The sequence below is a fragment of the Crassostrea angulata genome, chromosome 1 (assembly GCF_025612915.1).
Source record: "Crassostrea angulata isolate pt1a10 chromosome 1, ASM2561291v2, whole genome shotgun sequence".
NCBI classification, from domain to species: domain Eukaryota; kingdom Metazoa; phylum Mollusca; class Bivalvia; order Ostreida; family Ostreidae; genus Magallana; species Magallana angulata.
Genome location: NC_069111.1, coordinates 33,247,863 through 33,273,293, shown reverse-complemented (window position 1 = coordinate 33,273,293; position 25,431 = coordinate 33,247,863). Strand labels below are relative to the sequence as shown.

The 25,431-nt window shown below is 32.0% G+C and overlaps 1 protein-coding gene across 7 annotated transcripts; it reads right to left on the bottom strand.

Annotated features, from left to right (window-relative positions):
* Nucleotides 1-344: 344 nt before the first annotated feature.
* LOC128182230 (uncharacterized) lies at nt 345-24,393 on the bottom strand. 7 transcript variants are annotated; one of them, XR_008243400.1, is made up of 8 exons: nt 24,197-24,393; nt 22,069-22,178; nt 18,172-18,261; nt 16,647-16,742; nt 16,432-16,464; nt 15,967-16,019; nt 3,383-3,614; nt 345-3,203 (listed from the first exon to the last, which is right to left on the bottom strand). XR_008243400.1 is itself a non-coding variant. In XM_052850829.1 (8 exons), exons 1-7 carry the CDS (start codon nt 24,267-24,269, stop codon nt 3,434-3,436), a joined length of 636 nt encoding a protein of 211 aa, XP_052706789.1. In that variant the 5' UTR covers nt 24,270-24,393; the 3' UTR covers nt 345-3,203; nt 3,398-3,433. The 7 variants fall into 7 exon arrangements, 5 of the variants coding, with proteins under 5 accessions (XP_052706789.1, XP_052706797.1, XP_052706803.1 ...); XR_008243401.1 differs by having other exon boundaries at nt 345-3,199; XM_052850829.1 differs by having other exon boundaries at nt 3,398-3,614.
* Between the last annotated feature and the right edge of the window lie 1,038 nt (nt 24,394-25,431).

The window sequence follows — 25,431 nt, the reverse complement described above, 5'->3', positions numbered from 1 at the left end:
TGAGTTAACGGTGTTATTTAAGCATTGAATCATTATTTTTCATATATATATATATATATATATATATATATATATATATATATATATATATATATATATATATATATATATATATATATATATAATGATTTAATGCTTATATTTACATTTTTTTTAACTTCTTGCTTTGTTTTCACACACTTTACATGCAAAAAATATTTGGAATGTAAATATATGATTATAAAATTTCTATCCGATATATGTAATATAATACTATGTTTACTATCATGCAACGTCACAAATTTGTATTTTTTTTCTTCTTCCCGTGTGTGTGTGTTATTTGCAATGAAAAGAACACACTTCGCTCAGATAATAGCATACTTTAATCGTATTGGGGAACTTGCATGTAAGTGAAGACTTAAACAAAAATGAGCATAATACTCGGTATACAAGTTAGATGGTAAACTCACAATTACACAACACTCATCCCGTGTATTCACCCGCATCAAAAATTGTGAAAGTTACACAATATTATGCTTAAATAATAAAAATAAATACATGAAAATAAAAGAGTATCAAAAGTAAGCAGCTCAATATGAGCCCTATAAATATAATGGAAAACAAACATAAATTTATGGACCAACATAAAAGATAACACCCAACAATATTTGTTGTTTTGCCCACGGATAACATTCTTTGCTATGTAAACGAAATTAAAAAATCAGATCATTTGAGAAGGGCATCTATAGTTTTGAATTTTAATTCATTTTTAATCAACTATGATTAAGTCGACCATATTTTCAGTCTATATATATTACGTCGACTTTTGAATACCAAAAAAAAAAATACATAATCTTAAAAATTCAAACAATCAGTGGCTGGATGGGATGGTCTGCCGTGACCATTCAATTACTCATTTTAAAATAATCAAAATAGATGTTATGAAAAAAAAGAAATGTTAACAAAATGAACAAACAAAATTTAAATTCAAGGCTATAACTAACATTTTAGTCCAATAAAAAACATATATATAAAATAAAAAATGAAAAAGAAAATGAACAGTTCCAAAGTTTTTATTAAGTGAATAGACACTTTGGAATTGTTCATTTTCTTTTTTGATTATTTATACTGTGTGACCTTTCACAAATATATATATATATATATATATATATATATATATATATATATATATATATGGTTTTTTCTTCTACATGTACTTCCTCGTAACATTGTAAGCAATAGATAATGAAACTGCACACAGTACAAAATACAAGGAATAAAACAACACTTTTAAAAATATAAATCTAGAATTAATGTAAAAGCACCAACATACATGTACATGAAGTTAAATTGAGTTTTCCTTTTAATATCTCTTCGTAATAGTCCTAAATAAATAGGAGTATTTGTGTCTCATGTGAAAAAAACGTTTGAAAATGATTTCAACGAAATTCGCTGGAGGCAAAACTGTACAACCTTCAATTTAATCAAAACTGTTTTAATAAGCTATACCGCGTATCAGAACAAGTAATTTTAAATTTTAATCGGATTTGACAACCTTAAGAAAACACCTTTAAAGGACTTGGATACGATTTGAGCTCAACATTGTCAAAATTTATTTTTTTCAACATTTTTGTCTCGAATTATTAATATAGATGTTTTTAATAGTTTGACAAAATTTGAAAGTCAAATATCGAGTTACAAGCGAGTTGCAGAGGTAAGAATTCTTTGTTTTGTAAACAAAGCTAGAGTCCTGCTAATATTTACATATTTGTTGTACTGGTATAAAGTTCAATCTAATGTTGCTGTTTTTTGTAATGAAATTTTTTATGAACCTAGTGAATCAGTCTGTCTTGTTTACACAAGTTATTTTGATAAAGAAATGGCAATTTCTTTACTTTACAGTATTCGTAAACAAATATAAGACTCGAGCTTTGTTTACATAACGAATTTTTTCCCCTGTATCTCGCTTGTAACGTGACTTGTAGCATCCACATTTTGGCGAATCATTCAAAATAATAAGTAACTTTTTTATACATAGAAATCAAAAATAAAATTTTCATCTGAAATCGTGTCCAGGTCCCTTTAAATTACAATCGGAACATCGCTTGGCCTTCTCTGACAAGTCGATTTGATGGAAAAGGCCGAGCGATGTTCCAATTGACCAATTCTAAACTAAAGGCAGTTAATTTGGACTAGAAAATACACGTGCTCGAGCTATGAATGCCTCCTAATTAACAACACTGTGCAAGCACGTAGAATCGTTTTTGAAAGCGGAAAGGGGATGGGGGCATACTCATTAAAAAATCTTGACAAGCAAAAAAAAAAAGTAACAATAATGATTAAAAAAATGATAAAAAAAATATCAAATCCCAAAATCCTTGTTGGGATTGTTGTTTTTGTGTTGCTGCTGTTGTGTACCTTAAACTTTAATTTCACACTTAATTCCTTCCTTTCACTTCAATTTTTTACATATGCTCCCCAAACGGTGGGGATGCTACGTGCCTGCCGTGTGGGGAAATAACATATAGCATCAATTTCAGAAGAAGCACACACTCCTTTAAATTTAATATATATTTCCTCCATGCTTATTTCATATTGACTGCTTGAGCACTAGTTTATATTTCTGAGTATTAACTCCTTAAAAAGTTAGAGAAGCATACACTCCTTTAAATTTAATATATATTTCCTCCATGCTTATTTCATATTGACTGCTTGAGCACTAGTTTATATTTCTGAGTATTAACTCCTTAAAAAGTTGAAAACATTATAAACAGGTAAGCATATTATCATTAAATGCGTATCTTTAAATGTTTCGCCGTTATACTAGCATTTGAAAATCCACCCCAAGCTTGGATGGTCATTGGGGATTTTTCAATATTATATGTTTTTTCAAATCAACCATATGATATGTTCACGGTTTTTTTTAAACATAAGCTTGAACCTCCATTAAAAGTGTGAATGCCAAAAATAAACTCTCTCCAAACTACAGAAATCTTGCTATAAGTATAACATAAGTCAGCACTTTCAATACCGGTATATAATAACAACTTCATATCATTTCAGTGTAGATATGACGACAAATTCACGCATCAGTATGAGTTTCATTATAAAGTAATATTGTTTGGTCCAAACCACAAAATTACTGCATTAATGTGCAACTTGAGTTAAGTATCCACGATAAATCTGTTCCCTCGAGAAGAAAAAGAAATCTGGTTCGAATCTATCTAAAACAAAAAGACACCAAGTAATTAAACATGGAACGTGAGTGGTTCTTATTTTCTACATAAAAAATGTAGATGGATTACGATCGTAACTTAGTATTAATAAATGATTTCACTAGCTTTCTTTCAAACACTCACGTATCCAATGATACTAGTAAAAGGATAACGCATTACTAACGTACTTAAAAATCACATACTGATTACATTAAATTATGTAATAAGGCGGGTGATTTTCATCTCTCTTTCTTTGAGCAGGTAGCGGATCTATGTGGTGACAGAGGGGCGGATGGGGAGGCAACTTTTTGCTCGGCGTCGGGCTCGTGATGGTGTAGGACCACATCCTCGTGTTCCTTCTCCGAGATCCAGGCCATGTAGCAGTTCCAGCCAATAGACACAATGTTAACTACCAAAATTCTGCAACAAAACGAGCAATCCAATCAGCCATTCAACAAAGCAAAAAAAGCTAACAAATGTACAGAATAGTGCCGATTCAGTATTTTAACATCCAATTAGTTCTTTGAATGTTATGACTTATTTTTTTTTCAGAACTAAATACTAGTAAAACATATTAGTAAAATTTTACAGACAATTCTTAATTTGTATATATAGTATTCTTTTCGGGAATACTACTGTATACAGTGTTATATTTGCCCCGTGTTATTTTCGGCCTTTTACACTTGCAAACCATTTCGCCCCGTCTTGAATTCACCCAACCAAAATTGTTTTAAAAGAGAGATAACTTGAGACATTGGAATTCGCCTAGTCTTAAATTCTCACACTGACAACAAGGGCGAAAGAGGCGAAAATAAAACGGGAGCAAAAATTTCCCTGTATACAGTATATCTAGTAAATTGGCACTTAAAATCTACAAGACAATTCTGAATTCCGAGCCCGAATTTTACTAGTCTCTTTCAACGAAACGCTCGACTGTCTCCGTAAATCGTCGACAAGTCGAGATTTAGATTTTGTCGGAGAATTACGGAGAGAGACGTGCTTCTGGTTGAATGAGACTACAATTCACGTGATAACGCAATAAATTACATTTTCTAGACGCGCGTGCATACAAAGTGGGAATAAGCTGAAAGGGCACGAACTGAGCGATATCCGCGTTTATATAACATATTTACAAGGATGACCCATCAAAGCCAGAAAATTTAGACCTGTATGACAGACCTATCATTTCATTAAGTTGCTTTGGAAAAGTATTTATATTTAAAGTACATGCATTTTGAAAAAAAAGTCAATATCTTATTTCTGCAGTTTTTAAAACAATTGCCTATCAACAGTAATAAAAAGAAATAATTTTATGTGCATTTGTAGATTTCAAACAAGTTTTCGATACAGTGTAAATGGGCTCTGGCATAAACTTCTTTATAGTGGAATTAATGGTATATGTTTTACATATATTCAAAACATTTACAAAGGAAAAAAATCAAAATTTGCATTTATGTTTTTCATCTGTTTTTTTAATTGTAAAGTTTGTATACGACAATGAGAAAATGTATCCCCATTTTTGTTTCCGTTATATATATTAATGATCTAGAAGATTATTTTTTAGATAGAAACCTAACTGGTCCGTCTACAATTACGGAGGGAATTAAAATGAAAATGCGGACACGTGAATATATGTGCTTTAGAGGGATAGTGGAAAAGTGAGAATGAGATCAAAAGTGAGCTCGACTAACTTTTATGGCCCCGGGGCCAGGTCAAATGTTCTTAATCAACAAGGGGACGTTTTTCGTCGGAAACCCACGACCAGTCTCGTGGGCCAACTCATTAAACAATTAACAACAATTTAAAATTTAAGGTAACGTCAAAGGCGGTCTTAAACCCCGTCATAGGAACCCCACGTCCAATCTTACAAGTGTTTAATGACCGTTGGTCAGCTCGCTGAATATTTTCTCCGTTCTCAGGAATAACCCATGCCATATTCTGATTAGATTTTCACTAATTTCTCATTTGTGGATTGAGAAAATTAAATATGAAAACGATTAAGTTTAATTTATTACATTTCCTTTTTTTTTTATTTACATGATTTCAGTATTAAATTCAATTCGATGTCAAAGGCCGAAGAATTTTTACTCATAATGTCAATTAATAACAAAACCATGTCCATGTAAATATGAAACATACTAAGGGGTGAAACGGAACAGCATTTTTACAGATATATATAACAGTCGAGATATTTATAGCTTTAATATAAATTTCTGTTTTCAAGTTTATATCCATAAAATGACGAACAGATATGAATTCCGCCAGAATAACTGATCAAGTCCTAAGGTCCCCAGAAGATACGTTTACAATTTTATAATTCAGCATATAAGAAGACTGATGTTTGCACGATTTCTCTCCTTAATCTTACAAGTATTTTTACCATATTTTTGACATTATAATTTTGTCCCAAGTTTCTGCTTTCATCACTTTTTGTTTAATATTTCAATAAACATAAATACCTTTGTGCGCAAACTACGTTTTTTCACTTGAATGAAAATGTCCATATTATATGTTTTAAAACGCCCCCTCTTCCGCTTCAGATTTTGATAGATTTTTACAACTTTAAATATACACTACCTTAGGATGCTTCCACATAAGTTGCAGCTTTGCTGGCCATATGGTTCTTGAGAAGTTTTTAAAAAAAATTCTAAAATTTTTTCAATAATTTCTTATTATTTCCCTTTTGAAAAGGGCGTGGTCCTTAATTTTCACAACTTTGAATCCCTTTTGACTTAGGGTGCTTTGTGCTAAGTTTTTTGAAATTTGCCTAGTAGTTTTTGAGAAGATGTTGAAAATGTCAAAAGTTTGCGGACAGACAGACGACAGACAAAATGTGATCAGAAAAGCTCACTTGAGCTTTCAGCTCAGGTGAGCTAAAAATGCAAAGTCTACGGGCATTGCAGCACACAACCGGATAATAACGTTAAAAAATTGTGCGATGTGTTCCAAGTAATTCCGAATGTAGAAAAGATGTAAACATCTCCCATTATAAATCTCAAAACTTGTTTTCGTTTATGATAATTTTTCCGGGTTAAAATAGATGAAGTGTCAATGAAGAAATCTTGTTTTTTTTCCCTTGTATCGATTTTATTTGTACTTCTTTAACAGGTGTGTGTATTTCATTAAAATTCGTCAAAAAGTGAGAGAAGCAGTAACCTAGAACAGACTATATAGTGTAACCAAAGCTTTAAGGATGTATGATCAAGATTTTGGTCACAGTTTATTCTTTATAATGCCATAGAAAGTCATTTCTAATGATAAACCAAAATTTGAGTGTCAGTCGTAGAGTTATAAGCAAGACACAGAGCTCACAAATCTTTGTCTTGTAAACAAGGCTTGTGTCCTGTTTTTGTTTCCATTTGTTTAATTTACCGGTATAAAAAAAACATAGGTAATTTATTACGAATCTTGTGAGACCACCTTTATAAGATATACGGTATTATAAGATACACTATTTATCAATACAATAATATAAATAGAGAATAATACATGTGAAAATCTGTATACATCACATCCCATATGAACCCTTGACCAATATCAGCCTGAGGACCGAAGGCCAGAGGGCTGATATTGGTCAAGGGTTGCTTCTATTAATAATATAATATCATTATATCATTTAACAACAATCACATCTATGTAGCAGGTTTGAATGAGGTAGGAGATATTTTTAGCATCCTCAATAATGGAGATAAGGCTCTTCATCTGAAGCTACCTCTGTGATTCATTTAACTTATTCTAAATCAACTATGCAAGCTATTTTCTTTAAAACATTAGTTCAAAAAACAAAATCTCATTCAGCATCCGAAACCTATGGCTCAGATTCAGCATTCATGCCTGTCAGGTGCATCAGTATCATAAGACGCACTATCCATGCAAGCAAGTTCATTGAAGTTAGGACCAGTAATAACTAAGATATATATTTAGCATCCTTGAAAATGTAATGCAGGCTCTGCTAAAGCTACCTCTGCGATTCATTTATTTTAAAATTAAATCATCTATGCAAGTTTGAAATAGTACTATTATCTATTAAACATGTGACCTGTTCCAAAAAAGTTTACCAGCATCAGAATTCTATGGCTCAGATTCAGTATACAAGCCTGTCAGGTGCAGCAATATCATAAGACGCATCGTCCATGCAGTTTATTGAAGAAAGATCCAGTAATATTTAAGATATTGTCATCAGAGGGGACCTAATCTATAAACTTTAACCAGCTCTAAAAACCATAACCTCATCCAGCATTTGAAACCTATGGCTCAGATTCAGCATTCAAGCCTGTCAGGTGCATTAGTATCATAAGACACATCTTACATGTATGTTTGGTGAAGTTAGGACCGGTATTAACTAAGATATATTCATCAGAGGGCAATTGCTCTATCAAATTTAACCAGCTCTTAAAACCTTAACCTCATCCAGCATCGGAAACCTTTGGCTCAGATTCAGCATTCAAGCCTGTTAGGTGCATCAGTATCATAAGACGCACCATCCATACAAGTTTGGTGAAGTTAGGACCAGTAGTAACTTAGAAATGGCTATCAAAGGGCACCTGCACCAAAAACTTTAAATTGCTCAAAAACCCTTAACCTCCTCAAGCATCTTAAATTCACGGCCAAAATTCAGCATCACGGTATTTTTAAAAAGTCCATAAGTAGGTCCAGATGCACCATCCATGCAAGTTTAGTGAAGATAGTAATAACTAAGTAATAACGAGGGATGTCAACGAGTACTCGAGTAATCGACTATCGCTCGGTCACACCGACCGAGCGATAGTCGATTACTCGAGTACTCGTTGACATCCCTCGTTATTACTTAGTTATTACTATCTTCGATTACTCGTAATTAAGTGAATAGAATTTAAAAATATTACCGGTATTTATTTTTTCTTAACGCGGCAGTCTTTTTTGGCTACGAATGTATAATAAAAAAAAAAGCAGTTTTTTTTCTTGACATGTCTTATAACCCGGAAGCTAAACTCTTTTCCATCCATCGGTGTCCCTGGTGTATATTTAAAGCGGCTACTAATTGATCTCGTTTGATTAACATGGGCAGACATGTACTTGAGAACAATTTGTGTTTCCACTAATCAGTTATTTATGGGATAAGATGTTTTCATAATCAAAAATTTATTCATCAATGATTTTGTCAAGGCGTTTGTTTTTATAATTATTGATCTTTGATTATTGATTAGACACATTTATTAAATTAACATTAAACAGGTCATATTTGATATGCCTATTAAGATGATATGGAGCTCATTTATGTGAAAGCGTCACAAGAAAAAAGGAAAAGCCAGGACATTTTCTAAAGGATATTTAAATAAAATAATTTTCAATTTATTTCAAATCAAATACATCTAGTACATACATGTATTATCATAAGTTTTTAATTTTTTTTAATTTTTAGTTAAGGTGTATATGACAGTAATATTATTTGATTTAAGGTCAGACGACTCTTTTTTGTATCTCCTCGTAATAAAGAGTTCCAATAAAAAATATTCATTTTATATTTATTTTAAAAATGATTAAAATTTAATTGAATGTGGTTATGTGTCTAGATGGCCGAGTGGTTAGAACCGTGGCCGCTCACTGCCAGAAACATATAAGAGTTCCATTATAGTGAATTTTACTGTGCTGTATATGAATTTATTTTTATATCAGCAATTCAATTGTATTTTCAAGAAGGTTATATAGGAAATTGCATACTCTAGTATTTTGTAGAAATGCCTGGTAAGGTACCCTAATTTTTTGCAAGAAAGCTTGTCAAAGTAGTAGTAAACCATTAACAAATTCCTGGAAAAAGTTATCTAAAATTGAGGAACATGTCGTCTGACCTTAAAAAGGACACCCATTTTCGAATAAATCATCGAGTACTCGACTATCGCTCAACTAAAACCTCCATTAATCGACTAAGCCAACCGAGTTAAACTGACATCCCTAGTAATAACAGTTAATAGCTTGGAAACAGGACCTGCAAAAAAAACCTTAACCAGGTCCGGACATCGACGGTATTATAGCATAAGCTCCCCCAGACTTCGTCTCAGTGAGCTAAAAATCTTTTTTCAAGCTGACTTTTCTCTCTTCGAAAGTTCAACAAAAACACCACGTAAGCTTTGTTTACATAACAAGGAATTGTGAGCTCTGTATATCGCTTATAAAACGACGATTGACACTCAAATGTTGGTTAAGTATTAAAAATGCCTTTCTAAAGCATTATAAACATTGAAAACGGAAACATAATATTTGGCTGGACGCATCTCCTTCAGAAGAAGCGCTTTGTATTGAGATATATATAGAAAAATGGTTAAAGGGCGGGGGCGTACAAGGCGTTACATATCCCCACTTAAAGCAATGAAAAAGAACTTGTTCGAATGTTAATAAAAAAATGTTTTCTTCGCGTGTATATATACATTGTTTATGCTATAAATTTTCACGATGCATGTTAATAACGTGTTTTCATTCAAAAAACACAAGAAGTATAAGTTTCCAAATTACATATGTAAGCCACACGACGGTTTGGGCCGAAATCTTGACCATTTACAGTGATAAATTGCAATATTTTGGTATGAATGGGTCTATACTCCATATTAAAAGTACTTTTATTAAAAAGATAAGTTTTCATTCTTTTTTATCATTAATTTATCAAAGTGGAGTCTAGACCCATTATAAGTCAAAATTAATTTTTTTCACAAAACTTCACAAATTTATTTATAATTGTCAAACTATAAAAGTTATTCACACTGGTCGGTATGTGTCAACGTAGCTCAGTGTGATAGGCGGAGGACTTTAAACAGTATATCCCGGCTGTGAGGGTGTTCGAATTATCTGGGAGTTTTTTATTTTTAAATTCTGCGCATTTGTTTCCTTTTAGGTATAACATTGTTTTTCGAAAATTTTATGTAATAGATATAAAATTATTTTTGAAAAATTTTAGACTCTCCTGATAGCGACAAGTTCCTGCCAATTCAAATAACGTTTAGTAAACAATAGCACAGTTGAAGATTGTTTGAGATCACGTTGAAATGTAAGAAAATTATCATACAAATGAAAATAATAAAAGTATTGTTAATGGCCAGATGATCCAGTTCTTTATTATAAATGTACTGATGCACACCTTCAAATGTGAGATTCCTTTACAGGAGTGCTACATGAGTCGTTTAAATGTCCTAGGTGCAGGGGATTCGACAGGCATTGTACGCTCTTCTCCTTTTATCTAGAATATTAGTTATTTTTACTTGCTAAATAATAGTTTACGGCTAAGACAATCATCTCTTCAGTAAATCTGATCGTAATTTGATGACCATAAAACCTTAATTATATCGTTTTAGGAATGAGTGAAGTCATACAATCATAAGCCTTCTGCATTAAACCTTTGATTCCTTCGGAATAGAGAAATTATTGTTAGAGTGCACACAACCCGTAACCTCATAAAAATCAATCAAACGAGTTTACAAGCACTTCTTGGTTAATGTGTCCGCAATAAGTAAGATAGCAGTAGTGAATAGTCAGTGCATAACAACAGTGGAGTTGGAGACCGTTCGCCAGCAAAAGTATAGAAAAGAATAATTTTGATAGCTACTGTGGTTTCATTAATATTTGCTGGCATCAATTTATGTGGATATAGTAAAAATCTCAGTTTCAAGAATATGTAAATTCGTGGTCAATGCTGTATGTCGCAAAATATTGCACTTCGGTGAAGTTTCATGGATGACATCACAACGAAATCCACAAAAATTATTATTCAACGAATATTGATGAAACCAGTGTAACAGTAGTTAGTTAGATCCTCAGCCCAAACAGACCTATGTTAATAAAGACACGACTTTTATTAAAACTAGACTAAGTGAAAGATGGTCAATTTTTCAGACAAGACTCTACAAACTGAAGTCACAGTCGGTGTTGGCATGACGAACGATAACATTCAAAACGGTCTCTTGATTTGCAAATGCCAAAGACAAATATTAATTACCGTTACATGTATTAACAATAAATAGCATTGTAGGAATTCAGGATCCACAGTCGTATTATACAGTATCTGTATTTCGAAACATGCATTTTCATACAACAACTTTAAAGTTGAATTTTTCTAAAAATTAAGAATTGAAATTATGAAATTGTGATTATTATATCGAGGTGAACAAACAAAGGTAAATATAAGAACTGTTTAATACAAGCCTCAAATGAATCATGAAGAGATTTTATATTAATAATGATAACAGATAAGGCATGAAAAGCACTTAAAAACGCAAAACAAAATATGCATAAAGCTATTGTACAAAGTGTGTCTAAAAACATCTAAAACATTTGTCTTGAAAAGCTTCTTTAACATTTTGAAAGCAAAATACAGTCAAACTTCGTTATCTCCTACTAGATGGGACTTTTCTAAAACTTCGACATATCCGAGTATTTAAGATATTGAGGGTAAAATAGTTTTAACAAAATAAATGGTTGGGACTTACAAATCACTTTGACATATCCATTGTATTCAATATATCAGTGCTCAAGATATCGAGGTTAAACTGTTTGGGAAAATTGAATATTACTTTTAAAAGAGACCAATTTTATTGACTGCATATGTCAGATGTTAGGAAATGTTATCCATCCATTTCTCAAAGGGACTTTAAAAGAATACTTATTAATAAAAAGATTCTATTTAACATTTTAAATAACATATCATGTCCCTACCCCCTGCAAACGAAATAAAATTAGAGCAATCATTAAATAGATTGTAGAGGAAATTTTGGAGAATGAACTTTAATTTCCATGTAACACCTGAATCTGACATGTTCAAAGAAGCTTTCAAAACATGATATGGAAACATAGTTCAAATACATCAAACATCTTGTCTCATATGAACATCTGGTTGATATTTACGATGGGAGGCCTCAGATTTCCAGGCAAGATAAACGTTCCAGAATAGAGCCACAAAATTTACAAATAGCACCCTGTAAAAAGAGGATGAAACTAAAAGTCAGTGCCAAATCATAGTGCAGATGGGTCATTCTGGGTGATTGACAGGTCATCTCATGTTTACAGAAAAAAACATGGACAACAAAGAATTTCTGGAAAATAACTCTGCTTGAGATTTCTATACTTTTATACCAAAAAATGTCAATTGGCAATTTTGTTGGTTAAGAGACTGCTCTATTAATTAACACTAATTGAAATTTATTGACTGCAATGATATGATTTCAAATGTGTTGATCATATGTTCAGCAATGACTAAAAACTGTGGTCATCTAACCTGAAAATTAATAGCACCTACATGTAGCTATTAAATTGTCACAGCTAACCTGATTTTGAAGCTTGGTGGATGCCAAATGGCTCTAAATATTTGTTTGAGAATATTGCCTATGAACTGTATGATCTACTAATGTGCACAGCGATACTCTTGTACAAGAATGCCCTTCACTTGAAAGTAAGTATTTGTAAAACAAGAGGCCCACAGGCCTTGACGGTCATCCGAGTACCACAGCCCTTAGACTGTCATGCCAGAGTCTCATGTTTGAATTTTAAGCTATATTTCAAAGTTTCAACCCTAATCTGAGACTCCTCTGATTGTAATTCCACTCTTATTATTTGATTTTCAAAAACACTCATTCACGAAAATGGGGTTTAGGTAAGGGGTGGGGGGTCAATAGTCAAAGGAATTTTGGATTATTCATACCTTAGCTCCAGAGGCTAAAAATTGTAAACTTTTAGTAATAAGAGACCTGCAGGCCTTTAATGGTAAATCTTTTATAATATTTACATATAGCAGTTTCATTATGATGCACATAAAAGTACATGTATAAAGTACACAATGCACAGGATATTAAAGTAGATTTCCTTAAATAGAACACATATTTAACTCAATATTGCCAAGTGACAATTTACATGTACTTTTCAAAACAAAGTTAAAATTGTTAATAGATGAGACTCAGCAATTACCCAAGTAAAAATACATGTTCATTATATGTATTTATCATATTTATCACCCCCTCCCCCTAAATGGCCAAGGCAGTGAATTTCACAATTTAACATCAGGACATTATGAACATAAATAACAATGCATGACTTTATCTCCCACAACTGTGATAGTAGTAAGTACAGAAGAAAATATTAAATTAATTCATTTTCACTATGTAGCCACATTGGCCCTGCCAAAGGGCCTGGACCCCTGTCCAAGTGACCATGAATTTCACAATTTATGTAGAGGACTTTGTGGACATTTTCACTATGCAACTATCTTTGCCCTTCCCTAGGGCCTGAACCACTGTCCCAGTGACCATGAATTTCACAATTTATGTAGAGGACTTTGTGGACATTTTCACTATGTGACTATATTGGCCTGAACCTCTGTCCCAGAGGTCATGAACTTCACAATTAAGATAGAGGGCTTCATGGACGTTATAATCATGCATTTAGTTTTTCTCAAATAAATATGGGAGTAGATTTTTTAAGATTTAATACATGTTCACTATAAGGCCATATATGCACCATCTCAGGGTCTGAACCCCTGACCCAGGGGTTTCACAATTTTAATAGAGAGCTTCATGGTCATCATAATCTTTCCTATACTATTTTTTTCCAATGAGTAGGAATAAAGAAAAAGATTTTTGTAAATTTGGTTAAATTTGCTTATTTGGCCCTACCAATGAGGCCCTATGGGTGGTAAGGTCATAACGTTCACAATTTATATTCCTCTTATCCTAGAGATTCTTCAAACCCAAAATGGTAATAATTGGCCATGTTATTTTCAAGAAGTTAATAATAAGAAGTTAAAAATGTAAAATTGTAAAAAGATTATGGACAATGCACGACGATGGACAAAGACCAATTGCAATTGAATGACCCAGGTGACCTAAAAATGTTTAATATTTTGCATTATGGTAAAATCTGAAAGCAAAAAAGTAACTAATATGTACAAGTACATGTGTACTTATGAAGCTCGATATATGTGTTTTAAAATTTAAAAAAAAATCTTTGAGGCCACCATTTAAAATTTTTATTTGCCATCTTCCTGCTAAGTATTTATACTTTGGGTCATTAGGTAGGGAAGCTAGTTTTTTGTGTCAAAAATAAATCTGCAAACATGAAGTACCACCTTTTTTTTTTATTTTGATCATTATCACATTCAGAGAAAAAGTTCACTGCCAATATCTTACACAATAATTTTTTGATGACTGTCTTCATTACCTGCATTGCAAGTTGGCTGGAATAGCCTTTTTCACACTATGAAATGCTCTGATCACAGTTCTGTGTTCAAGTCTCAGTTCAATTACATGTGTATTCAACACTCATGGGATTATTTTGGTAGACAAAAAGTCAGATTAGCTTTTATATGTATCTATCAAAAATCAAGCTGTAGTTAGTTAAGGAACAGCATGCTTTTTAATAAGGAAATAGAGTTCTTTTACCATACTTAATTGTTTCATTCCACCCAAGAGTGGTAGCATTTTGTTGTGAGAAATAACTTAAACCATTGCAGATAGGAGGAAAACAGCTTATGCTCAATATATGATTTTGTAGATATTTTATTGTAAAGGAGATTGGTAGTGAACAATTTTTCACTGCTCTTTTCCTTAAAGCAAAAATGACCACAATTATCGATAAAACAGTAGTTCTTCATGTTGTTTCAAGTCATTATAATAGATTCCTTGAAATTTTTTTTGTTCTTTAGTGATATTAATGAAACAAGTGCCTTTGGTGATTAATGGGTAAGCAATCAAACAATTTCTTTATGGTGGCCTGACTTAATGGCATTTTTACCATGCATGACCCAAAACTCATATTTAGTATCCCATTTAATATTAGTTGCTTTTCCTGTAAATGTTGTGTTTGTAAGGTATTCATATTATTTATAAACACTTTATGTACTGTAGGTACTATAGCAAAATCATAATTACTGGTTACATTTCATGATCTTTCAAAAAGGAGATTTCCCTGTTTGAGTGCTAGCTACATGTAGTACAACAGTATTTCAAAATGTGAAAATGAAATAAAGTTTACATATTATGTAGCTTTTCCATATACTAAATCAGTAACACAACTTCGTTTAAAAAGCAATGCTTTTTTTGGGGCACCGCTGCATCAGGTCAAATGCTGTTGCATTTATTCCATTTCACTGCTATTGGTATATTGAAAAGTGTAATTACTAAATTTTTGAATTTTTAGTTAAAACATTAAAATTGACTTATTCCCATTTGCATAACTTGCAATGAAATTAAAAAATAAAATACCTGTCTGCCGCATAAAATTATATTTATGGTCCGAGAGACTACCTGGTAAATATAAATTTTCTTTGGCTTTGCTAGTCGTTATTTAAAAGCTATTAATATCAATCAAACAATGCAGATATAGACACATTAAGTTGATAAGACTTTAGCCTAATAAACAAATTAGAACAGCTACTTCTGTTAGAATAATACAGTTAAAAGGGTTCTAATGAAATCTAAATCAGGGTAGACTTTACAAATGACTGTGCAAAAAAACCCAAAAAAAACTATTAAAAATATGGAAAAGTTTATAGTAGTAAATGTATTTAATAGTTTGTTCAGGAATCATATCTGAAGAAAAACTGTTAAAGATGTCTTTAGCAATCTTTTCTTTTTCAATTTGGTCTGTACTGTGCTAATTACTAGTAATGCATGACTGTATACTTATACTCATTAAAAGTGTCATTATCATAACATAGAAAATTCTATTCAATTTATTTTACAACTTTTTTTACAACAGGGCAATGCAACAACATCAAACAAACAAATACATATTTGAAAATATCAGTGCTCAAACTTACCTGTGTTGTAGAGGAACAAAGGTAAAATTTATTATCTGAGCAGCTGGCCATATCTACAAAAACATCCATATATGTAAGACTTAAATACATACATCTTCTGTGAATTTCCAGGGTTCCAGAGGAAAAAGTTAGTCTAATAACATTTATGTGAATAGTTAGAACACTCATAATTAGAGGATACAACATAGGTTTCATACAATTGCTTGATTATATTTTTATTTACTAAAGAATAATTCATTATCCAATACATATAATGCCTCACAATACAGTAAAACACGGTTATAGCAAACACGCTCATAATGAATTGACGCTTACAGCGAAATGAATTTCATTCCCCGATACTTTTTTATTTGTTGTAAACTAGATGGATGTTACAAATTATGCTTAAAACAAAGTAAAACCACCCGTCCCTGGCACTTTGTCATAAGCATGTTTTACTGTAAATTGAGAAAGAGAGAGTTTTACCTTCCAGTTTGTTGTTATGACATCATAATAATCCTACAAAAGCACAAGTAATACACTGACTTGAAGACATGGAAGAATGGAAAAAATCTTATGTGATTAAAATTTTTGACTTATTACATTACTTAGTACATAACTACTGTAACAAATAAAAAATAACGTTACGTTATATTAGACAGTTTTGTTCAATGTGTGATCTTATCTCAAATTACACAAACCTTCTTGATTTTTTCTATAATTTCATGTACTGGGTCCTGTCTCATTACTCCCATGGTGAAAAGGAAAAATGGCAAGAATACAGGTGCAAAAGCTCCCTGGAAATCAACAGGTAAAATGTCAATTTCTAGTTTGGTACATTAGCTATTGAAATTTACCATTCTCATTAAACTTTTAATTTAATTATACCAAAGTACTGATATGTGTAAAGGTCATGGTAGAATGTGAGCAAACTCAAAAATCCCCACATCTTCATTGGATGGCACTGCTACAGATAATGAATAGCAATGTGTGCATTAATTAAATACAAAAAAATGACTAAAAAATAGGCATAACTCCCAGAAAAATAATCAAATCAAAACTTCCAGAAAAAATTTCTTATCATTACCATATAAAGAATATAAGTTCAATTTGTCAAATAATAACAATGCACAGGGCACACGGCAATAAACAAGAAACAGGCAAAAGAAGAGTTAGATAGAATTTAACTTTTCAAAATCTCACTTGAATTTTACTTTTGCTTTGAAAAGTAAAAACAAATTGTTTTCTTTTAACTGGTATGTATACTTGGCAATGACTCAAATATTTCTGTAATAAATAATTGATGAATAGTGCTCAATAGGTTGGGAATTAATAAAAAAAATTATGTATATCCATGTATGTATATATATATGGTAAAAATCTATTGATTTTCCTTAACAGTGCTATAATGAAGGATGACTAAGCACCACAGCTGTGTATCCGTGATAATAAAAAAAAAAAACCATTCATGTATACAGATTCCTCTGCTAACCCCTATGGTACTTAATTTGAAAATGAAAGAACATGCATATTCATCAATATATCCATTTGGCATTTTTTAGAGTAGGGTTTTAAATCTGTAAAAGAAGTCTATGAAGCATCATTTTAAACTGCCTATAAGGATTCAGATCAAATAATCAAATAATGGATGATTCATGTTTGTGCACATCCTGTTAAATATTCCATTACTTTTAGATAGCTGGGGGCTGTGAAAAGTCATTGAACAAATGATGATATCTGTTCCAAATCATGAACATCTAATACGTGTCACAACATCTTGGTTTTAAATTCACACTGAAAGTCTCAATGTTCAGGAATGACATACATGTACATGTACTGGCTTCCATGCAATTATGATGTGTACCAGTCACTCTCTGATATGAGTTATCAGTATGCATTTAAAGAATTATAATACATAGAATTAAAGTGTTTTAATATCATAGAAATACAATATTTTCATGAGGTATACCCATAGAGATTATAGCTATATTTTCCACAGTATACACCTTGTATCTCTTTTATTAGTAACTTATTAACCAATTTCACAAAATAAACATGTACTTCTGACAGCATCTGGTAGAAAGCAAACAAATCAAATTTATTTGAGTTACACAGTAAAAATAATGTTACAGAATTATACCAGTGCAAAAATTTTACATGTAGTAGCAATTAATATCTATAAAACATATAGAAAATAATCTATTAGTGAATATTATGTTTGCATACCTGGTCTGCTATCATCATTTTCATTGGTGCATACTTGGTTTTGCCAAATATCTTGTCTATAGAATAGTACCATCCCCTGAACATTGGACCCTGAAAATTATGTAAAATAAATTTATCATATGGACAAAATCACAAAATATTTCATCCTTGCATCCATAACATATATACCAATCAAACCGTGTGGCCTAGCTGTGGCCAAACTAGCTCAATACAAATGATGAAATTGTAAGTCACTTTAGAACAACACTGTATACATGTAGCAAAGAAAGAACCAGACAGAATTGTAGTTAATGTTTATCACTGTTTAGGATTCTAAGCCAGTGGTCTGCTACTGTCCAAGGATGGTAAATAATAAAATCAGATGGTAAATAAATCAGGATGACATCGTCAAACCTTCCTTAGAATATATCGCTTAGGCCAAAAAAAAAAATATGTGTGTTTCCGGTTTCCCGACCGACCCTATTTTTTATGCGCCGACCCTAACACTTTTTATTCTAAATTCAGATTACCAACCGTAGAGAGTCTTTACAAATCAGAGTTCATAAAACGCTTGTAACAATTCAATAGAAAACACCACTTATCAAAGCGTTTTAAAGATTTCTAAGTGCAGATTGACAGCATAGATGAAAGTTATCCTTGGTTATTTTAGCTAAATTATCAATGCAATAAATAGTTTCATAGGGCAGTTATGTGTTATAAATTAATATTATAAAGATGTACAAGAAAAAAGCAGAGGCAAAGTTTTTTTTTTTTTTTCTGGGTGTGGAGACTGCAGACATCGTAAGTCTTTGAATAGGCCCAACAATCATTCACATTATAAATATGATTTTAAAATGCTGTAGTGCAATTGCTAATGAAATTTTTAAAATTAGTCTTAAACCATTAATTATGTAATCATTTTTCTTTTTAAAATATTGAAAAGATTAAATTCTAAGGCTCTCGTCTGATCAACCAGAATTTCCTCTGTTTCTGAATTCAACACTTACAGTTACGATATTATTGTTCACTGTTATGTCAGTTGACCAGGAAAATAGAACTAATAACTAATATATAATATATTTGGTATATATTTGTGGTAATGAGTATTATACTCTATTAATTTATAGTGACTGTCATATTTATATTTTCTATTTACTTGAAAATAAAATCTTCGAATACATTCCAAATTAACCTTAGATTTAAGAAAGCTTTAATTCTGTAACAGTTCTCACTATCCACAATTGCTCCACCTGTAAAATATATTTTCTTATTGTATGGAAAAACCATATGTTAGGAAAGGGGAACACTTAAAAGCTCATTTAAAAAAAAAAAAAAAAAAAAAAAAAAAAAAAAAAAGAAGACGACCTACCTACCCTATTTTAAAATTTGATGAAATAGGAAACACACATATTTTTTTTTTTGGTCTTATTCCTAAATATGGTAATAAACTTCGAATATTTTTGTGTAATTTTCAGCTCTGGTCTTCACAGATGAACCCTTCAAACCTCATCCTGAGGTCCCTTCATATTTTGAGCAGGCAATATACAAGTTTTAACCAAACGCCAAAAGTCAAGATCGCTCTCCCCGACATTTGGTTTCTCTCCTTGCTCTCAACTGTTGAAATGACCCTTATATGATATATAGAGAATAATACAGGGCAAAATCTGTATCACATCCCATATCAACCTGAGACTCCAATATCAGCCCGAGGGCCAAAGGCCAGAGGGCTAATATTAGCCGAGGGTTGATACAGGACCTGATAAAAATTTTGACATATATTGTTGTTTGTATAACATATTTGAATTTAGAAAGCTAGTTTACATTTTCACGAAGAAAAAAATTACAATTACTTTATCCCTATCTCCAAACCGCGTATTTTCAATGTTCAAATGTATTGTGATGTCTGCTGTACTGAAATGTTTGGATCATGACGTCATAGTTTCGACTTCAGATATGCACAGAAAAAGAGAATAAGATCCGAGGTAAACCGAATAAAAAATGCAAAGGTGTTCCGGAAAGGTGTAATAAAGGGTGAAATAAAGGATGATGATACAGGGAGTGTGATAAAGGTGCGTGCTTCTGTTCATATCAAGGGTGCAAAAACCCTGTATTTAATACCTAGTATATAATGAATATGTTCATTACCCCTGTCACTTGCAATTAACCTTCAATCTTGAGAAAATAAAAGGTTAGGTATAATATAAGATGTAATTTTTCACACAAAAAATTGAAATTACTTTGTGCATTTGATAAAATACTTTCAAAAAAAAACCCTCAAATTATAGGCACTGGTGTTTAGTACATTGAAGTACATGTACTAATACAGTTGAAACAACTTAACTGAAAGAAATCTCCGTAATTTTGTAACCTATCATATTTTGAATCTTTTTGTGGAATCTAATATAATTTCATTTAGTTTAGCATTAATACACTATTGATCCATTCTAGCCATATTAAACAGAACTTCACACAGTCGAGTTTCCTTTGATGCTCTTTCACTCTTTTAATCATAATAATGGCAGTGTATAGTCTGTCTTCTCCAAAGACAAATATTGACTCTACCTATGTAAAAATATATTATTTCAATTTTTTTTTTCTTATTCGTAAGAATTTTGCCTTCTTCTTTAGGAAATTTAATCTTGGTGAATGACTGTTGAGGACATTTGCTGAAGTCATAACACAGTTCATACATGCAACAACCAGAACTTTAATTTCTGTGCATTGCCAACTCTTGCGACAGGTGCAAAAACTGGATTCCACAATACTTGAAAAATTTCATTTCAGTACATTTAATTACAATGAGAAACCTATGTCATATCCTCTGTTACAGCTTTTAAGGGATTTTAAATTTTATTCATGAAAACATATATTTCTGAAATTTGTATTTTAATCAATTTCTTCTAATTTAATCTTTGAGTGCAGCATCAGACACAGTGATGCATGTAATGTAACAAAACTAATAGTCATGTCATCGTACAGTGCATGTTGGTACATTAAGATGTTCAGCATCTGTGATCTGGAATATATTTACCAGTGCACGCTATTGAAGTCTAGCTGATTCAACTATCAAATACATGTATATGCAAAACGAATGAATATTGCACCAGCAGAATTCAATGAAATTTCACAATAGTTATCCTTTCAGATGCTATTACATCATTATTCCTTATCACATTGGCATATGGTTAAAAATGCTGACTCTGGATGCACTAATTTGGACAGACACGGGATGTAGGGGTTAGAGTCTTTTGTGTTAATTTCAACAAATTGATTGCTTGAGTGTTTTTTATCATACTTCTTCATACCAATCAGAATTTCAAAACATAAATTTGGACCCCATCCTGTGTCTATTCTTGTTGGGTAAAAGAAAACTCACATAAAAACTTGCATACAATTTAAAGGTAGTCCTGAAAGATGAAATTTTCCTTCAAACTTTTAACTCTGCCTCTCTGGCCAAAAGAGGCAATGGTATAAACAAACTTGAAAATTCTTCATACTAGCTTGCTTTAATCATGTTAATATCATTTTTACACATAATAGTCTTCACTTCTTTAAATATTTGTTCTATGTAGTGGTTCATATGAAATTGGCCACCTTACCCCCTCCCCCCACCCATTGTGGCCTCTCTTGCTCTGACCCTTTAGTGAAGGCATTATCTTGTTATATGTTTCTTTAATACTCAGGTCTGTCATAGATTACAATATGACTATACTAAAAATACTGATAGATATACTAACATTGACCATGTTGAATAGCCTTGGAAAAATCACACCACAATACTCTCTATACAAAGGCTTCAAATTACTATTTGAATTTCAGAACTATTATTAATACTGGTACTATCATAATAAGTTTCAAATGTTGTTCCAAAATTGTCACAAAATCAGAGAAATAAGGGAAGGGGGCTGGATTACTTACCCCTATAAATACACCAAAGACTAGAAATCTCCCATTACGAACTACATCAAATTTATGTGTCCTCTCTACTACCAGTTGTGATATTGCATCTCCTGTGGCCATTAAGGTGCCTGTAAAGGAAACAAAAAATTAAAATCAAAATAAAACTAGACAACATTATAATGGCGACTTTCTCAAAAGGCCCCACTTAAATAATGGACATTAGAATACAAAGTATTTCAGAGGATTTTGTTTTGAACTTGACCTAAACTTTGAAATTTTCTAGCTGGCAAACAACTCCTAATTCAATCTCATTCCCCTTACATACAGGCATTTTTGTTCAATCTGAGCAAGATTAAGCAAATGGGAAATAATCTCTGATTTTTGGTCTGATATGACCTTGACCCTTGACTTACAAACTTTATTCAAGGTCACTACACACCCTTTGACCATACACACTCTGTGAGTGAAGTATGAGCTAAATTGGATCAAGGGCAGAAGGGTCTATATTAAAAGACTTGCATGCATGTGAAATCAAAAGAATTTTGAGGACTTTGATCAACCTTCACCTCTGACTTAAAAATTAGTACTAGATCTTTGCACATCCTAAATCTATCAGGCACTCTTAAGAATAGTTTGAGGCAAATATGACCAAAATGAAAAAAAAATATGGTCTGGAAAAATATCTAAAAGAGATTTGCTATAACCTTGACCTTTCACATTCAAAATTGATTCAAGGTCACCAGAGATGACTTACCTAAAGACAGTCTAATGGTAAACCCTGTCAGCAAGATTGAATTGAGCAGAACAAAAATTTGGTCCAAAAATTGGATATCAGCTTTCCGTGCTTTAACCTTGATATATCTGACGTATAGCCTTGGTTCAAGGTCACTGCAAACCCTTTACTGAGCAGCCCTCTTTAGTAAAGTAGAGTCATATAGAGTGAAGGTAAAGAATATTTAGACAAAGAATTTTAAAAGAGCTGATTGTTGTAACCTTCAGCAGGGTTCAAAATTACTGTACATCTTTCATCAAAAGAGACCCAGTGAATAAAGTACGAGTCAGATTGGACCAAGGGGAGAAAAATTATACTTTGTATAAGTTATGTCGGATGGATAGACAAATGTTTTGAAAGACTGCTCACTTTATAACATCCCAGTAACAGGGCCTTAATTTAAAAACTAATGTTAAAAGAAAGTATCATATTTCTAAGCAAAACCAAATAAAGATATACTTTATCATCATAGAAAGTTTTAATCTTGAATATTTCATGAGATCAGGGATGTTTAAATACACAATATTTTCATTGTCATGTTTTAACTACAAACACCGATTGTTTCATAACATCAGAACTAGACACATGAACAACCCTATACCATTTATCAGTAACCATGGTAACTATTTATAATTAGTCCTCCTGGGTTTTTTTTTTTTTCAAGTTTTTAGTTTTCACTTTTTGTGCATATTTCATTCATATTATACAGTTGTTTGGTCAAGGGCAACAGTTGTTTTGTTGGACTGTCTCCCAAACTGTTGCCCAAGGCCGAAGGCTGTGGGCAAAAGTTTGCGAGCCGGTCCAACAAATCAACTGTTGCCCAAAATACATGCAGTGAACAACTGTTTTGTTATACCTCTATTTGACGTCACCAGTCAACATACTTTTTTAACAGTGGATTTTAACAGTTCCAATCCAACAGTTCCAGTCCAACACTCAAAGTTCTGGACTTTCTTTGTTGTAACGAGTTTTGTATTAACTGTTTTACAGGGGTATAACAATTTATATTATCATTCTCAATGTCATTCATTAAAGTTTTATAATGCAAAATCAAAATCTAATCGGTGGACATGATTATGGAAAAATGCCTGCATGTCTGGGTACTTCTACAGTTAGGCTAGATAGAATGACTAATGTCCCACGGACCCGTTTTGTGACCTGAGCGTTGCCCGGTCACGGTAAGGCTATTGTTTCTATAGTAAGGCAAGACAAAAATGATTAATTATGGAACAAGTGTAAATGCAGTTAAAGGTTGTGCAAATATTTAGTTTTTTTTTAATGTATGAGAAATCATTAATTCAATTACTGTATGCCTGGTTGAAAAATTATTGACCAAACAGCGTTGAAAAAAGGATGCGCAGTGCTTAGACTTACCTGTGGTACATGACATCGTAATCAATGGATGCTTCTCCAAAACTCGAAAATAGCTCTTCAGAAGCTTAGACATTCTCTCAATTAGGACGTTTCAAAATAAATTTTCCATCACAGAACCGCAAGTCTGCTTATCTAACAACGTGGGCCAATATACTTCACGATCGCTACGACGTGATTTCACCAAATGAAAAAGTAAATTTATCGACTATAGTATTAGATCGGGCTCGACATCCTCCTAACGATCAGTGCACAAAGTCTTAGAGAACGTATCGCAACAATTTCTTTGTAAAAGTGCACCATCTTCCAAATATGGAGTTTCCCTTTTGAAAAAAATCTAATTTAAAGCAATTTTACTTTGTAATAAAGATAGTTTGCATCTACATTAATTTCACATTTTCACATTTTGTTTTGTGAGTCTTTAAATATGATTTAGAAATATTTTAAAGGTTATTCCTTTTATTTCTTCTATAAATTTGAGCCCTACACTTTAGGGTCCTATTCTGATCCCTACAGTAGATATCATGGTTTGATTTGATGTGTAAAAGTTTCTGAATAACAGCCATAGTCAGGCATTGCTTTTTTATGACAAAGGGATAGGTCTAGTAATGGCATGCCAGAAAAGTAAACATTCACACATATATATAGCTGTTACAATAATTTCTCACTTCTATTGTCCAACAATTATTTAATTTGCCTGGAGATTAAGTAAAGAAGATATCAAAGATTAGTGTTAGGAGGATTAACATTTTTGTCACATGAAAGCATCTCCGTTTGTTTGTTTGGTTATTTCCTTTTTTGTTGCAAACTAAATTGCGTAGTTAATTTGAGAGAAAAAAATTAAACTTAAGTTCTCATAGAAGCTTGTAAATTTTAAATTGATATCCAGATTGTTATAGATAAGTTTAGAAATCTTCGATTTAAAACTTTTAATGTAACAGATATAACTCGTTGCATTAATTTCAAAATTCTCTTTTTATGTCTTCTATTGTAATAGCCTATATCCTCAGCCTTTATATATCCTCAGAGTGCCTTTTTCAGTTTTTCCAGTACCCAAGACAATATAAAAAGTTTTTAGATCTTCGATGCTTAATAAAATTCCATACCTCTTGTGAATTGGATTTTTTTTTTCGAGTTTGCCGTGCAATTTCGTAAATCTCTTACCTTTTCATTGGTCTCGTGTACACTTGGGACCTCTCTGTTAATGAGCGGAGTTATCTTCTCTGCGATACACCCTT

Coding starts and splice junctions, on each gene's coding strand:
- LOC128182230 (XM_052850829.1), bottom strand. CDS start 24,269: ATGTCTAAGCTTCTGAAGAGCTATTTTCGAGTTTTGGAGAAGCATCCA. Junction 18,262..22,068: donor TCTTTGGTGTATTTATAGGG/GTAAGTAATCCA, acceptor CATAATTTTCAG/GGTCCAATGTTCAGGGGATG. Junction 3,615..15,966: donor TTTGTTCCTCTACAACACAG/GTAAGTTTGAGC, acceptor GTTTTGTTGCAG/AATTTTGGTAGTTAACATTG.